Genomic DNA, 17,791 nt, shown 5'->3' with positions numbered 1-17,791 from the left:
GCAAGTTAAGGACTGTCTAAAAGCCAAGGAAAGGTTATATAAAGTAGCAAAATTGAGTGGGAAGTCAGTTGATTGGGAAGCTTATAAAATCCAACACAAGGCAACTAAAGAAGCTATAAGAAGGGAAAAGTTGAACAATGAAAGCAAACTAGCCACTAATAAATAGCCAGGATACTAAAAGCTTTTCCATTTATATGAAGAGTAGAAGGGAGGTAAGAGTTGATATTGGATCATTGGAAAATGATACTGGTGAAATAGTAAGGGGAGAAAAAAAATGGGAGATGAACTTAATGGGCATTATGAGGAGTTTTTGGCAGCTTTGGGCCTGTACTCACTGGAATTTAGAAGAATGCGTGGGGATCTCATTAAAACCTACCGAATGTTGAAAGGGCTAGATAAGGTGGATGTGGAGAGGATGTTTCCTATGTTGGGTTATTCAGAAGAGAGGCCATAGCCTCAAACTTGAGGGGCACTCCTCTGGAACAGAGGTAAGGAAGAATTGTTTTTGCTAGAGTGGTAAATCTGTGGAATGCTCTACCACATACTGCAGTGGAGGCCAGGTCAGTGCATATATTTAAAGCAGAAGTTAATCTTTTCCTGACCAGTCAGGGCATCAACGGATATGGTGAGAATGCAGGTGAATGGGGTTAAGTGGGATCTGGGATTGGCCATGATGGAATGGTGGAGCAGACTCGATGGGCTGAATGGCCTAATTCTGCTCCTATGTCTTATGGACTTGGATGGATTAGGAGATTGGGCAAAGAAGTGACAGACACAATATAGTGTAAGGAAGGGTATGGTCATCCCCTTTAGTAGGAGGAATCAAGGCACAGACTATTTTCTAATTAGGGAGAAAACTGAGATGCAAAGGGACTTGGGAGTCCTTGTGCAGGATTCTCTAAACGTTAACTTGCAGGTTGAATCAGTGGTAAGGAAGGTAAAAGCATTGTCATTCATTTTGAGAGGATGAGAATATAAAGCAAACAGGTAATGCTGAGGTTTTATAAAGCATTGGTCACGCTGTAGTATTGTGAGCAGATCTGGGCCGCTTTATCTAAAAGATGTGCTGGCATTGGAGTGTTCAGATGAGATTCACTAGAATTATTCTGGGAAAGGAAGGATTAATGTATGAGGAGCATTTGATGGTTTGGGGCCTGTACTCACTAAAGTTTAAAAAAATGAGGGGGGGGGGATCTTATTGAAATCTATCGAATATCGAAAGGCCTAAGTGGAGTGAACATGGAGAAGATGTTTCCTATAGTGTGGGAAGTCTAGCACAAGGGGGCAGACTCAGAAAAGAGGGACATCCTTTTAGAACATAGATGAGGTAGAATTTCTTTAGTTAGAGAGTGGTAATTCTGCGGAATTCATTGCCAGATGAATGTGGAGGCTGGGTCATTGGGTATATTTAAAGTGGAGATACAGAGGTTCGTTTCATCACGGTGTCCAAGGATTTGGGAAGAGGCAGGAGAATGGGGTTGTGGGGGATAGTTAATCATCCATGATGGAATGGCAAAGAAATCTCAATAGACCAAAAAGCCTAATTCCCCTCCTATGGCTTATGATCTCTCCTCATAGATCATACCCTATAATCCAGGCAGCACCCTGGTTAACTTCTGCAGTCTCTATAGCCTCCAATATTTCTTTAATAAGGTGACCAGAAATGCACAAAGTGTGACATAACCGAAGTCTTCCTTACTCATAGTCAATTCTCCAACTAATGAAGGAAATCATGCCATATGCCTTCTTTGCACGCAATCTACTTTCAGGGAGTGAAGACCTACCAAGCTGTCTGAATTTAAGATAATCCTTTTTGAATATATGAAAATGTATATTTTTTTACTACAATGGTTTAAATGTAAGGCATTCAAGCAATCTTCAAACAACCCAACATTTAATCTAGTTTGCATCCATACTAATTATAATTATTTTTCTGCTTGTGATCATAACAATTTTGAAAGCTTACAAAGCAAAAACAGAGATTTGCAGTTTGCCTAATAAGCAAAGAGTTCTCGTTACATTTACTCATACACTTCCCTATCTGGACAAAGTAATACTGAAAGCTGGCAGTTTACCCAAGATTGGGACTGACTTCCAGTTTAAATTCTGTACAGTTAAGTTCTCCTCATTCTCCAAGTACCTTTATTTCAAATTTTTGTTGTTCTTCCTTCAATTGCTCAGAAGTTTTTCTGCTACTATTTCATAATTTATCTTGCATTGCCATTTTACATTATTTTAAGCAAATGATAATTTTCCAAATTGTTTTGCAATTCTCAAACTACTAGTACATCTGCATTTTACTCTCAATATCCTTGATGAAAGTGTGAAGCCAAATAATGCACAAAGCCTTTTTGTTTATATATTTTTACTTCCAAAAAATCGCAAAATTTTCCAGATATTGCAGCAAAATAAGTTACATGGACACAACTTTACAAAACACGTGATTACTTTTCACGCAAATACAGACAACACACAAATTAAATTTTGTAGTTCAATACATTTTGTTAAAATCCACAGAACTTTGGATAATACTCCACTTACTTTGATATATGAATAATTTCACCTGCTGTTTCTTTAACAGTTCATTGCTGGACAGAGGGAGGAATAATTCCTTCCTTCTATCATTGGAATGGACTATATTTTGCTGCTGGATATTAGAAATTATCAGTGAACACCTATCAGGCAACTAGTATTTAAGAGAAAAATACAGGTGCATCTTGACAAATCCTAACCCAAATAATCAACAACAAAGGTTAACCTGCCTGCAGCATTCAATAAATAAAATTATCAAAATATGCATAAAGTTACAGCTCTTTATGGTTGTCATCATGAGGTCTCTTGTTTATATAGGAAAATGTTTGACAAGAATGGTAGAATCCAGAACAGCTTCAATTCCATAACACTGGAAGAGGCACAACAGGTCCACCAGCATCAGCAGCTCATTTGGCGCATGTGGTCACAATCAGAAACAGAGAAGACACCATTTAGAAACTTAAGCAAAATTAAGCTGTTAAGGCAAGAGAGAAGAAATTGCTGTGCAATGAAGAACAACATACAAGTAGAATTATCAAATTCTCAGTGAGACACTACACCTGGAACATGCAAAACCTGTGTGGTACAGCACACAGGCCTTGTCACTAATCTTCCAAGGAAAATCTTCTGACTTAGTGTGGAATCAGGCTTACTTCCAACTTACTTTCTATTTATGCTCTGAAAGCATTGACTCTTCTTCAACATGATTTAATTTTGGTTATATTTATGATAAAAGGACATGATAAGTCTTCTATGGGTAAAATATGTGCAGGAAAACAATTACAGCCAGAAGGTGCTATAAATCAGTATCACTTCTGAGTCAAACTGAAAAAACAGGATCAAGACACAGAGTGCAGATGATGGAAATGTGGAGAACACACAAAGGAGCTGGAGGAATTCAGCAGGTCAATTGGCATCAATGGAGGGAAATAAGCAGTGAATGTTTCAGATTGAAATCCTTCATCAGGCCATAAAGAAAAAGAAAACCAATATAAAAAGGCATGGGGAGGGGTATCTCACCTCTTTATTTCCAGTCCTGATGAAGGATCAATCCAAAACATTGGCTATTCATTTCCTTCCCTGAATGCTGCCTGACCTGCTGAGTTACTCCAATGCCTTTGTGTGTTGCTCCACACTTCAGATGAAAAAGCATGTTAGACCAATATCTCTTTCCAAGAGGGGCCACTTGATTCAAAGGTTCCAACAAAATTAAGCACTTTTTGTCTGGACACCAAAATGACAACTTATTACTTGCAGACATTCACCAGAATATATCAGTTTCCAAATTAAATCAATCAGGAAAGGAAGTGGCAGCATCAGCACAAATACTACTTGTAATTTAAAATCATTATACAAACTTACAACAGTTTGCTTTTTTTATTTTTGGGAACAGGTTGTTTTATTACCCATTCTTAAATGCCCCTGAGTAAGTGATAAGCTGCCTTCTTGGAACTGTTGCAATGGGAAGGAGTTAGACCCAACAACAAAGAAGGATTGGTGAGAACATTTCCAAGATGGGCTGGTGTGTGGCTTGGGGGCACATGAAAGCACTGGTGTTTCCCTGTACTTGATGCCCTTCCCTTCCTAGTGGTGGAACTCATGGGTTTTGGAGATGCTGTCAGAAACATGGGCAACTAAGTATATTTTATACAGTTCTATGGTTCTGAGAGAATGAATGCTTGGGGGTGGGGTTGGGAGTGGTTTGTCCTAGATACTTCATTAATAACACTTTTTCTGTAAAAAGTTACGGTAATATTCACTGCCAACAGTGAAGAGGCCGACTCGAAGGTCGAGCTGTGCGAGTGCAATGCAAAGTCAGAGCAAGGTCGAGACGGACATAGGCCATGTGAAGCGGGCGTGCTTCAGAGCCCAGATGCCTAAACAGAGAGCGAGGTCTAAGCTCCTGACAGCATCTCCAAGACCTGTGAACTCTGCCACCAGGAAGGAAAGGGCTTCAAGTACAGGGGAACACCACCCCATCAGGCCAATTTGGAAAGCTCAGTCCAGGTCCAGAATGTATTGATGCAACAGGGCCCAAGTCTATGAGTGAGGTACAACCTGATGTTTGGATGATTTAAATGTCGAGCCAGGGAAAGATGAGAGTTGGGCCGGCTCTGCTCACTGTTCTGTGACATTTGCTCCACTCTGCTGCACTGAGGCAGAGGCTGTGGGCCTACTCCAGCTGCCTTGTGCTTTGTGCCCGAGAACCCACTTCTGTTCTGAGTGCTGTTGCTTGCTTTTGTTGTTTGCACAATTTGTGTTTTTTCTCTCTCTCTCTCTCTCTCTGTGCATTGGGGGTTTATTGCTCTTTTTTTTTGAAGGGTTCTTTTTGGGTTTCTTGTTTTGTGGTGGACTGTAAGGAGAGGAATCTCAAGGTTTGAACTTTGGATGACCAAGCTTCATAAGTGTTATTGAGTTACACTCATCTTGTTGAATGAGAGTATTCCAACACACTCCAAGCAAGTGTCCTGTTGATATTGGAAGAGCTATATGATATCAAATGAGTCACTCATGTACAGGATATCTAGTCACTTCCCTGCTTGTGCTGTCACACATTTATTATTCCAGCTGTTTCGGATTAATCAGTTGCAAACAATCCTACTCTTTGCTAATGACAAAAGGGGTATTATTGATGTAGCAGCTGAATTTGGTGGTGAGAATTTGGTGCCCTGAGGAATTCCTGTAGTGACATACTAGAGATAGGATTGACATCCAATTACCAACATTTTGTGCGTGTTACATCTGGTTTCCTCTGTAAGAGGTATTATGACTCCAGTCATCCTTGAATCCCACTGATGTCAGATTAAACAGGGCCCTTAGATGCTGCACTCAGTGAAATGCACCCTCAATATCAAGGGCAGTAACTCGCACCTCACTCCTTGGTCCAAGTATGGATCAAATGATGATGTCTGGGCCCAGCTGGTTCTAGTGAAAACCAAACTGAGCTCTGGTGGTCCAGTAAGAGCTGCCTGATAGCACCGTCAACAAACCTTTCATCACATTTCCAGTGAGTGACAGCAGACTGATTGGGTGGTGGTTAGTTTTTTAGAACATACCAGACTATATTTCACATTGTCAAACCAATGATGATGCTAGTGTTGTCACTGTAATGGAACAACCTGGCTACTGATACAGCTTGCCCTGACGGTCATCAGTATTACAGTAAGTTGTTGTGTGCTGTATCCAGCTGGCTCAACCACTACTTGATATCACATGAACTGAATTAAACTGGCTTCTTTTATAGAGGGAACCTCAGGAGGATGGAGCATCACTCAGCACTTTTGGCTGAACATGTACCTGACTACTTCAGACTCGTTCTGGGCCTTGCACCCGGCAAGAATGGGAACGTTCGTTTGAACAACCTCCTTCTCCAGCGCTAATAGTGCCATGGCCATGGGTCTACCAAACATGATAGTGCTGCATAGATTTGATCAAATCTGTAGTGAAATGTCTATGAAATGCTGATAATGTTGTCAGCATACTTACAGACTTGGGTTATAGCTTAAATGGGCATGCCTGGTGCTTACCCAAATTTGCTTTATGGAGCCTGGCCTGATTTTAATGATGGAGGGAGAGATGTTCCAGGCCACAAGGTTACAGATTGACATAGTGAACATTTCTGCAGCTGATGATGGGCCCCAACACCTAATTTAAACAGACAGAACTGAAACTATTCCACTCAAAGCTACAATAGTTGAATGATAGAAGATGCCCTCACCCTATCCAATATATTTTCCAATTTTATGCTCCAGAGGAGGCTTGCCCAACCAAATAGTTGGCACAAAATTACATGGTCACAGTCCAACAGGGGTCCTTTAAAATCTTGGGATTGTGCTCAGCAATTTCCACAATGTGGAATTGGAGGCAGTGAGGACTATGCTATAGAGGCATAAATGGGAGTTATCAGGCTTAAAGTACTACCTAGCTGTTACCATCCAAAGACCTAGAACCACATTGGAAGCCAGCAGGGCACTGCCAAAAAGCAAGATAAAAAATCCAATGAGATCCCGATGATTCTTCTCTACAATAAGTGAGCTGAGCGTGGCCTCCAGGAAGGAATTCAAGATCCACTGTCCATCCAGAGCAAAACATGGCACAGCATTTATTACTGCGAGAGCTCCTGATAAGGAAAGCACATATCTGGGACAGTAACATCAAGGAAGCTAGTCAGCAATAAGTTATAAAATGCCTTCATCTATACTTTTGACAAGCAATATTTTTATATTTATTCCACAATGTGGAAATAATGGGTCATAAACTCTTAGTAATAAGTCTACCTTAATAAAAACATAATAAACTTGGTAATAAAACCATAAGACATAGGAGCAGAAATAGGCCATTTGGCCTATCGAGTCTGCTCCACCATTCAATAGTGGCTGATCCTTTTTTCCCCTCCTCAGCCCCAGACTTCGGCCTTCTCCCCGTAACCTTTGATGCCATGTCCAACCAGGACCCAATCAAGCTCTGCCTGAAATACACCCAACAACCTGACCTGGTAACAAATTCCACAAATTCACCATCTTCTGGCTGAAGAAATTTCTCTGCATCTGTTTTAAATAGACACATCTCTATCCTGAGGGTGTGCCCTCTTATCCTAGACTCCCTCATCATGAGAAACATCCTTTCCACATCTAAGCAGTTCAATATTCAAAAGGTTTCATTGAGATCCCCCCTCATCCTTCTAAATTCCAGTGAGTACAGACCCAGAGCCATCAAACATTCCTCGTATAATAACCCTTTCATTCCTGGAATCACACTAGTGAACCTCCTCTGAACCGTTTCCAATGCCAGCACACCTTTTCTTAGATGAGGAACCCAAATCTGTTCAGTACTCAAGGTGAGGCCTCACTTTTGCCTTATAAAGCCTCAGCATCATATCCCTGCTCTTGTATTCCAGACCACTTGAAATTAATACTAACATTGCATTTGCCTTCCTCACCACTGTCTCAACCTGCAGGTTAGACTTTAGGCTGTTCTGCACAAGGACTCCCAAGTCCCATTGCACTTCAGATGGGGATTTTCTCCCCATTTAGAAAATATTCTGCAAATTTACGTCTACTACCCAAGTGCCTGACCGTGCATTTTCCAACATTGTTTTTCATTTGCTGCTCTCTTGCCCATTCTCCTAATCTGTCTGTCTTTCTGTAGCCTACCTGTTTCCTTAACACTACCTGCCCCTCCATCAATCTTCGTATCATCTGTAAACTTGGCAACAAAGCCATCTATTACAACATCAACCCCTGCGGAACACCACTAGTCACTGACAGCCAACCAGAAAAGGATCCTTTTATTCCCACTTATTGCCTCCTACCAATCAGCCAATGCTCTAACCACACCACAGGCTCTTAACTTGGTAAGCACCCTCATGTGTGAAACCTTGTCAAAGATGTTCTGAAAGTCCAAATACATAATGTCCACTGCATCCCCTTTATCTACCCTGCTAGTAATCTCCTCAAAGAATTCCAACAGACTCGTCAAGCAAGATTTTCCCTTAAGGACACCAAGATGAATTTATCCTATCTTGTCCTGTGTCATCAAATACTCCATAATCTCATCCTTAACAATTGACTCCAACATCTTCCCAACCACTGAGTATAGGCTAACTGGTCTATAGTTTCCTTTCTGCTGCCTTCCTCCTTTCTTAAAGAGTGGAGTGACATTTGCAATTTTCCAGTCCTCTGGCACCATGCTAGAGTCCAATGATTTTTGAGAGATCATTACTAATGCCTCAACAATCTCTATCATTACCTCTTTCAGAACCCTAGGGTGCAGTTCAACTGGTCCGTGTGACTTATGTCCTGAGGTCTTTCGGCTTTTTGAGCACTTTCTCCCTTGACGTGGCTTTGCATCTTATTGTCGGCCTGCACTGCATTTTCTCTAGCACTATATTGCTTTATTCTGCATTGCTTTTTCCTGTACTACCTCGATGTACCAATGTGATCATTCTTTTACACTACTGTCATGTTAGGACTCAAACTGATATTCTGTGGATTTCTTAATCGATGCATTTTGTTCATCCTAAAATCTTGGAATCATTCTCTGCATTTATCCATTAAATCTATCCCAGCTCCTAGTAAAGCAATTCAGTTTGTCCCATTCCTTGCACTTTCCATAAACCTGATCCGGTTTCCACCATCCCAGAGGCCATCCATTTTAATTCCATTTCCCATTCCAACACGTTAGTCCGTGGCCTCCTCTACTGTCACAATGAGGCCATACACGGGTGGGAGGAGCAACACATTATATTCCCTCTGGGTAGCCTCCAACCTGATGGCATGAACGCCAATTTCTTGAACTTCCAGTAATTGTACCCCTCCCCCCATTCACCATTTCCCTCACCCACCTTATTTGCTTACCAGCCCATCATCGTCCTCTGGTGCTCATCCCCCTTCCCTTTCTTCCAGGTCTTCTGTCCTTCCCTATCAAATTCCCCCTTCTCCAGCCCTTTATCTCTTTCACCAATCGACTTCACAGCTCTTTACTTCACCCCTCCCTCTCACCTTGTGTTTCTTCCTCCCTTCCCCCCACCTTCTTACTCTACTCCTCAGCTTTCTTTTTCCAGTCCTGATGTAAGGGTCTCGTCCTGAAACACCGACTGTACTCATAAATGCTGCCTGGCCTGCAGAGTTCCTCCAGCATTTTTTGTGTGTGTGTTGCTTGGACTTCTGGTATCTGCAGATTTTCTTTTGTTTGTGAGAAGACAATGGTAAATTACTACTGTGGAAAATCTTTCCAAAACAGTCATGGTCATGGATAGAGAAAACAACAGCTTGAAGGGGTCTTCTCCACAGGCAACAATCAGATTAAGGATAGATGGAAGACCATGATAGCCCACATCATATGACATGGCACATAATGATGATGACAATGTATTCTTGAAGAGCAGCTTCCATTTCAAAGATTGAAAGTCCCACCACCCACTCATTAAATGGATGAGGTATGGACAGAGTCTTTGATTGGATCAGAATCATAGCACGGGTAAAATTGAAGCTAGTTTAGCTTTTGGATCACTTTGTCAACCTCCGATGCACTTTCTCTGAAACTGTACTGCTACATTCTGCATTTTGTTTTCATCTTTTACAAGACTTTGACGTACCTGTGTATAGAATAATCTGTCTCAATGACATACAAACAAAAGTTTTTCACTTTATCTCAGTACATGTGACAATAATAAACCAATTACATGTTATGAGGAGGTAGTGCCAGAGTAGGTTGTATAAATTCATGCACTGGGATGGTTGCCAGTATCAAAAACTAGCATTGGCTGAGAAGTTTGAAAGACACTGTTAGAGTTGAAGAACAGCTGTAGACACAGAGGAGAAGTAAGTAAAAGGTAGAGGAGAAATAGAGACAGCAGCTCTAGTTGACAAGCACATCAAAGACAGTGTTTTAGGAAAGCTAAAGCTACATAAGTAAAAGGTAGAGAAGAAATAGTGACAACAGCTCTCGTTGACAAGCAGATCAAAGACTACTAGTCAAAACCAATTATTTTATTCTAGAGTGCAGAGATTCAAGGTGGGAAACTACAAGCCATGTTGCAGAGAATGGTACAACAGCTCACAGGATGGTATAAACAAAGTAGGGGTTGGGTGGATGGAAGTATGGCAAACCTTGCTGTGGTGAAGTGATGAAGAGGAGAGGCAAAGAGAGGCTGGGCAGTTTGCAGAGAGGTTTAGGGAGCTCCAACAAAAACTATTTTAATAGAAAGGGTGAACTTAGAAAGAAGGTTTTTACTTCTCAGTGATTCAGTAACAAAGTGGCTTAAAATTACCATTGGAATGTGATAAATGGAAACAGTTCTGGTGCAATGCCCTAATTTTGATAAACTTCACAGGGTCCAGATTGCTTGGGAATTTATGACAGCTTGTGACAAACCCTCTCTGAGAGAGACTTCCATCAACCCCTTGCAGACTGGTTTGTCTTCTTGACAACAGGAAAAGGATACTTGCAAAAAGTTTCTATTACAACCGGGATCTTCAAGTGTAGGAAACCAAAGCGTGGCATGTAGTTGGTAAGACTCACTGCAACCAAAAAAATACATAACAGAAGCATAAAAAAACATAGTAGTCCACAAGCTTATGAACATGGCCACAAAATCATTTAAAAAATTTAACAAATCAGTGCACCTCCATTCAGGGTCCCAACAGTCCTTCCAGGCAAGGCAACACTTCACCTGTCAATCTGTTGGGGTTGTCTACCGTATCTGGTGCTCCCAAAGAGGCCTCCTCTACATTGCTGAGACCCAACAAAGATGGGGAACTGTTTTGTCCAGCACCTTCATCCCATTTGCAAACAACAGGATTTCTTGGTGGCCAATCATTGTAATTCCAACCCTCACTCCTATATGCTGCTCCAGAGTCTCTTCTACTACCTCAATGAGGCCACCTTCAGATTGAGGAGCCACACTAGAAGTTTGAAAAATCGATGTTCATGCCATCAGGTTGTAGGCTACCCAGACGGAATATGAGATGTTGCTCATCCAACCTGAGAATGGCTTCATCATGGAGGTAGAGGAAGCCATGGACTGGCACGTTGGAATTGGAATGGGGATTGGAATTAAAATAGTTGGCTACCAGGAACTTTCCTGTCTACCTTCTTCAATTCTACACTCTGGACCCCTCCCCCCCCAACCTCTTCTCTTTTCCTCAACGACCTTTCATCTGCTCCTGGTGCCCCTCCTTCCTCCATGATCCACTCTCCTCTAACCAGATTCCTTCTTCTCCAGCCTTTTGCCTTTTTCACCCATCAGCTCCCAGCTTCTTACCTCATTCCCCTCCCCCACGCACCTGGTTCATCTGTCACCTTCTGGCTTGTACTCCTGCACCTCCCCCTCCTTATTCTGGCATCTTCCTTTCCAGTCCTGATGAAAGGCTCAAAACATCGAATATTCATTTCCATAGATGCTGCCCAACCTGCTGAGTTCTTCCAACATTTTGAGTATGATATTCGAATATAGTTTTAAAGTGAAATGTTCACATTATGTAGAGATGTATTTCCTTTCACATTCATATGCAAATCAAAACAAAATAAAGACAGAATGGTTTTATGACTCCAAAGGTGGGAAGTATCTGCTCAATGAAATGTAAGGTCCAGTTCCACTCATTGCCTTGGGGGAAATGGGCAAAGTTTGCTAACATGATCACCTGTTGATGTGGTCATGCTAGGAAACAGGGTTCACAATCAAAATATTTGCAGAAAGTGTGAAGTTATTTGAAATTGCAGCAGAAAACTCTGCTGGGTTTAATGGTTTCAGATACAATGTAATCATGAAGATAACCATCACATCCATTTCCCATAATGTCCTAATTATACAGCTTACAACATAAAACAGGCCATTAAGTTCTCCATCTACGTTGGTGTTGATCTTCCTTTGTCTAACTGTATCAGCAGCATGCTAACATAGCGGCTGTAAGACTGGAGTTCAATTCTCACCGCTGTCTACAAACAGTTTCTATGTTCTCCCTGTGACTGCCTGGCTTTTCTCCGTGTGCTCCGGTTTCCTCCCTCATTCCAAAGTTCGGGTTAGTACGTTGTGGATATGCTACATTACCAGCAGAAGCATGGCAACACTTGCGGGCTGCCTCCCAGCACATCTTGGACTGTGTTGGACTTTGACACAAAAGACACATTTCACTGTATGCTTTGATTTACACGTGACAAATAAAGCTAATCTTTTTCTTTATCTTCAGTGTGGCCTGCACTCTTATCTCTCTCCCCTGCTTGCTTAAAACCATCAACATCATTTGATTTCTCATTTCCTCTAGCAGCATATACAATTTGTTTTTACCACACTTTGGCTACAGAATCGTTAAAAATTTACTACTCTTTTGTTTCTCCTGGTCATTAGGCAGCTACCCAACTGTATCCCACCCTTCCAGCAGTTGGAGGACTGTGACTCACAGGGCAACAGGTCTAGATCATGCACAGATACATTTTAAATGTGGGCAAGGTTTCTACCTCAGGTTGTGAATTCCAGACACCCATCAACCACTGGCTAAAAAGGGTATTTCTCTCTCCTCTGTTTCTACTGGCTACCCTATTGTATTTCATGGTGAACACCTTCTGTTATCGCTTTCTAGTTAGGCTCTTTCCCAAGGTTGTCACTCTGGATCTTCTCTGTGAAAACCTACCATTGTTTTAAACATTTCTACAGTATTATGTCACCCAATATTGTTGAATGAAGAGCATCCAGTCTGTTCACCCTTCTTGATATGAAACTCTTCCATTTCTGGTATCATTTTTATGATCCTTTTCTACACGCTTTCCACAGCCAGTGTGCTCTTTTCATATGGTGACTGCATTTCTACGTGATACCATATTGTCTAACCACGTTCCAGACAGGTTCAGCACTTATTTCTCAATTTAGATTCCTTCCACAAACCACAGTGTGTGTTTACTTACTTCATGGCTTTGAATATCTTTTATTAATGTGTGCTTTTGCTTTATTCCCCTACTGCTAACTAGCCGCTCCCCTTCCCAGTAATAGAGACTTTGTTTTTACTACCAAAAGTTATTACCTTGTTTTTATACAGAACTGAATTTAAATTGCCAAACATTTACCCATTCTGCAAGTTTATTAATATTCATCAGTCATTTGTTTGCCATCTTCCTCAATGTTGACTACCGCTGCAAGGTCTAAGTTATTAATTTGCAAACAGTTGCCCTGGCATTGATCCTTGCAGAACACCTCTACTCACCTCACCTCCCCATCCCCAACCCATAAATTGCAACTCTTTACTACTATGCTCTGCTGTTTATGTCTTGATGAGAGATTCGCTGACGTTGGTCTACAACAGTGAACCTTAACCAAGGTCATTCAAAAACCTATATAAAACAAACTATTTGATTATAGTAATACATTTGTCTTCATATTGTTATTTTTTAATATCGATCAAGCAAGATTTTCTCATTTCCAAACCCAAGCTGATGATTTGCTGTTTTATCTCTATGTGCCCTTTTCTCTCCTTCATTAGGTCATCTCTGTCTGTTCTTTGCTCTATTTCACTTTTCCTACCATCTACGTATGTTATGCTGACTAGTACAATACATCCTATTTTGCTTAAATACAGGTAAGACATCTATCAACAATCTGGCATGTCACCTTCTTCTATTGAATTGTTAAACATGTGATAATGCCTCTTGTACTCTTCCCTAGATTATTCTAAAATGAATGGGTGCAACCCATCCCAGTTAAATTGATCCATTTAAAATAATCAATTCTTCGATTTTAAATTCAAATCTCATCATCTAATGTCCTTTTGCTTCACCTCCCTCATAAATATCAGTGCAAAATAATATTCCAATACTGCTTTCTCTCTGTCCTTAAGTTACTGAACAACTATGTCCTAATACTCTCACATTTCTTTTTAAGAATGAAACTTCACTCGGTTAAGCAAAATGTTCCTCAAATGAACAGAAAATGATTATCCCATGTTGCATTCCCTTGTTAAAATGATGCTAAATGGTCAGGTACCAATGTAGTGAGAAAGTGGACTTAACCGAAGGAGAGAGGTTCCATATTCTACATGGAACTTTGCATTGATTCTCTTGCTCCACATGCAGTTGAAAGAAAGCAAAGAGCAGAGGATGGGCAATCTGCGTGAGGAAGTGCCCATAGACAGCCAAACCTGGCAACATGACCCAAAGTAGGGTCAGTGTGTTCAGGTTGGGGATCAAAAACACGGCCAGGTTTTAATAAAACGGTCTGAGTTTCTATGGTGGAGGCTCAAGATGATGGCTTTGGACTTTGAGAAGAAGGAAGTAGCAAAATATCTGCTTTACAATGATTCAATATAAAGTGTAGCTAAGTATGCAAGCTCAGAGGAGAGAGAGATAGTGATACTGGGGAGAATCAAACCGTGGATAGTCGTGTTCTTTTTATTATTTGCCACTATCAATGTCCCAAAGCTATGAAAATAAAGTAACAATAACTGAGCTGGGGTACTGACCCAGAAATGTTTACATTTTGTGCTATTCCATTAATATCTCTGATCTCTAAGGTAGGTTTTCCCACCCTGGTTCCAGGCTCTCACACAGAGCACTCAGATGCAAGAGTGAATCTGGCAGAGGATGACTCGATTTCTCTGCTCACCTGCCATTTCAACTGGCACACGATCATTGGCAGCAAAAGCTCAGCCAGAAGACAGTGAACAACTTCATGTGAATCTTAACTCATTGCAATGTAGCCAATCGTTTATAGAACCACATTGCCACATACCTGCATACTGAAGATGTACAGGGTGCCCAACAAATAACATATCCATGGCAGACGCGTGCTTGACTCTGATCAGCCTGGTTTGGTTTTCCATGGAAGGCTTTGCACACAGGCTATGGATAAACTCCTTCTGACAGTCTGCATTCCGCTGGCACAACCGACTAGATTCAATGGTTTTCCTGGCTGGCAGGCAAACATGCTACAAACCCAAACAAATGCACAAAAGAGAGTGAGGCATACCAAGTCGTACACAGCTCTCGCGAATGGTAATACTCCAGTTCCAAGCCGTGGAGGTTCTATCAAGCCCAGCACACTTTTAACACAAACTCTCCAAGCTGTCAGTAAGATTTAAAAGGCGTTTTTCTCTTTTTTAAACAGACAGGCATACTTTTTTGATCCCGAGGGAAATTGGGTTTCGTTACAGCCATGCCAACCAAGAATAGTGTAGAAATATAGCAATATAAAACCATAAATAATTAAATAATAAGAAGTTAATCATGCCAAGTGGAAATAAGTCTAGGACCAGCCTATTGGCTCAGGGTGTCTGAAACTCCGAGGGAGGAGTTGTAAAGTTTGATGGCCACAGGCAGGAATGACTTCCTATGACGCTCAGTGTTACATCTCGGTGGAATGAGTCTCTGGCTAAATGTACTCTTGTGCCTAACCAGTACATTATGGAGTGGATGGGAGTCATTGTTCAAGATGGCATGCAACTTGGACAGCATCCTCTTTTCAGACACCACCGTCAGAGAGTCCAGTTCCACCCCCACAACATCACTGGCCTTACGAATGAGTTTGTTGATTCTGTTGGTGTCTGCTACCCTCAGCCTGCTGCTCCAGCACACAACAGCAAACATGATAGCACTGGCTACCACAGACTTGTAGAACATCCTCAGCATCGTCCGGCAGATGTTAAAGGACGCTTTACGCCCTTTTATGATCGCAAGGCACTGCTGAACATTAAAAACTTCAAGTACTGTAGGTCTACCCCAAAAGCGAGTTGCTTATTTGCGGAGGAACTAGTTTTGGTCTGAACTGTGTCATTGCCTGCTACAGAAAGGCATCAGAGTTGGTGCAGCCTACCAGTGAGTGATGGATTTGGATATTTTTCTTGTGACTGCAAGACTGTTGAACATTGGTAACGTAGAATATGGGAAATTCTATTCTCTGGGTAATTGGAAAAGACAGGTGGTGGGGGAGCTGTGTGGCCTTGGTTGTTGTGAGGGCTAGGTCTTGTGCCGGAGTGGCACCTATCACAGCTGCCAGAGGCAGTGTGAAACAACATCCATGCTGGATTGGGGTAGGTCCCTCCTGTCAATGATGCCCTCCAGTGTTAGCTCAATAGATTGTGTGCATTCATCTGCGGACTACTGAGGGCTTGTTCTTGCTGGAAACATACATGCTCCATCAATCTACGAGGCTACTTAGGGACATGAGCTACGTTATATTTTTCTTGTGTGACTGTACGTTTACTACTATCTTACATGTGCTATGCATGCCTATGCTGTGTATGATTGTTGATTCTGTGCTTTGCACCTTGTCTCCGGAGTAACACTATTTCAACTGGCTGTACAGGTTTCCCCCGCTATCCGAAGGTACAGCGTTCCTATGAAACCGTTTGTAAGCTGAAATATCATAAAGAAGCAATTACCATTAATTTATATGGGAAAAATTTTTGAGCGTTCTTAGACCCAAAATATAACCTACCAAATCATACAAAATAACACATAAAATCTAAAATAACACTAACATATAGTAAAAGCAGGAATGATATGATAAATATACAACCTATATAAAGTAGAAATATTGTATGTGTAAATTTCCAGTAATGTTCCCCTACCCCTCTCTCACCTCATCTCTTTCCCTCCCATTGCCTCCCTCTGGTGCTCCTCCCTCTTTTCTTTCTTCCATGGCCTTTTGTCCACTCCTGTCAGATTCCCCTTTCTCCAGCCCTGTATCTCTTCCATCAATCAACTTCCCAGCTCTTTCCTTCACCCCTCCCCTCCTGGTTTCTCCCTGCCTCTCCCACCTAACTCTGACTCCTCATCTTCTTTTCTCCAGTCCAGCTGAAGAGTCTCAGTCAAAAATGTCAACTGTACTCTTTTCCATAGATGCTGCCTGGCCTGCTGAGTTCCTCCAGCATTTTGTGCGTGTTGCTCGGATTTCCAGCGTCTGCAGATTTTCTTTTGTTTTTTTCCCATTAGTGCTTGGGATTGCAGAGTAGTTTCAATTTCAGCAAAATCAAAACCTCATGGGTATATCAAAACTGTGTGAGCTGGAGGTTGAAGTACAAGTTTGGGGAGGGTGGTGATGGGTTGTAGGGGAGGGTGGAGGGCGAAAAAGGTAAGTGGGAGGAGAGAGCTGTTACTTTGATGTGGACTAAATTTATTCATATGCTTCTTGAAAATTTCTGAGTGTCAAGGAGGAGTTGTATTCCTAGAAAACTATCCATATTGTGAAGCATTGACAAAATCTGGCTTTTTCTTCCCGATTTTCTGTTTATTTTACTCCCATGAGTGTGAACTTCCATTCTATTCCTCAATTAATTTTTTGGCTTTGTTTTGTGAACTTCCCATAGGCGAATTTCTGTTACTTGGAATACTATAACACAGGAGAACACTGTCCTGGAGGTCAATGAGGTTTGTGCGAACCAAGCAGACTAGGGGAAAGGAAGTCATTGCCCCTTGCTAAAGATGGAAATTATATCATTCAGGCTTTGTTTCTCAAGGTATAATGTAAATGTGTCAACAGGAAGTGAAACTTTTCATCAATTAGTGGGGCTCAAATGTCATGGCAATACACCATTGGTCACAGTCAGAGGGTACAGGGAGTGAAACCATACTGAAGGAGGGAGTGGAGTGGTGACAGTGTACGGGAATGGCAAGAGTAGACAGTGAGAAACCAGGGGAAGAATGAGGCTGAGAGACAGCCAGTCATGAGTGGGGAGGGAGTTGTGGAAAAAGATGAAAGAGGGGCAGTGGAGGAGTAGCAGAAGGTGGTGAGATCCGTGTGACAGGAATAAGGAAGGAAAGGCAGGATAGAGCA

At 41.6% G+C, this 17,791-nt stretch overlaps 1 protein-coding gene across 5 annotated transcripts in view; it reads right to left on the bottom strand.

The window, feature by feature from the left end:
- mbtps2 (membrane-bound transcription factor peptidase, site 2) overlaps window positions 1–17,791 on the bottom strand; it is a 57,562-nt gene that overhangs the window by 9,612 nt on the left and 30,159 nt on the right. For 4 of the 5 annotated variants that reach the window (XM_059967721.1, XM_059967722.1, XM_059967724.1 and 1 more), the window contains exons 9-11: window positions 14,750–14,945; window positions 10,478–10,553; window positions 4,828–6,672 (exon numbers count right to left, since the gene is read on the bottom strand). In XM_059967721.1, the coding sequence (XP_059823704.1) occupies window positions 6,450–6,672; window positions 10,478–10,553; window positions 14,750–14,945 (495 nt within the window). In that variant the 3' untranslated portion in view covers window positions 4,828–6,449. Of the gene's footprint in view, window positions 1–4,827; window positions 6,673–10,477; window positions 10,554–14,749; window positions 14,946–17,791 lie in introns of those variants that run through there. The other variant, XM_059967725.1, reaches the window with a different exon arrangement.

Source organism: Hypanus sabinus, chromosome 4, assembly GCF_030144855.1.
Source record: "Hypanus sabinus isolate sHypSab1 chromosome 4, sHypSab1.hap1, whole genome shotgun sequence".
Lineage (NCBI taxonomy): Eukaryota > Metazoa > Chordata > Chondrichthyes > Myliobatiformes > Dasyatidae > Hypanus > Hypanus sabinus.
The sequence above is the reverse complement of the archived record's forward strand: the minus strand, read 5'-3'. Positions and strand labels throughout refer to the sequence as shown.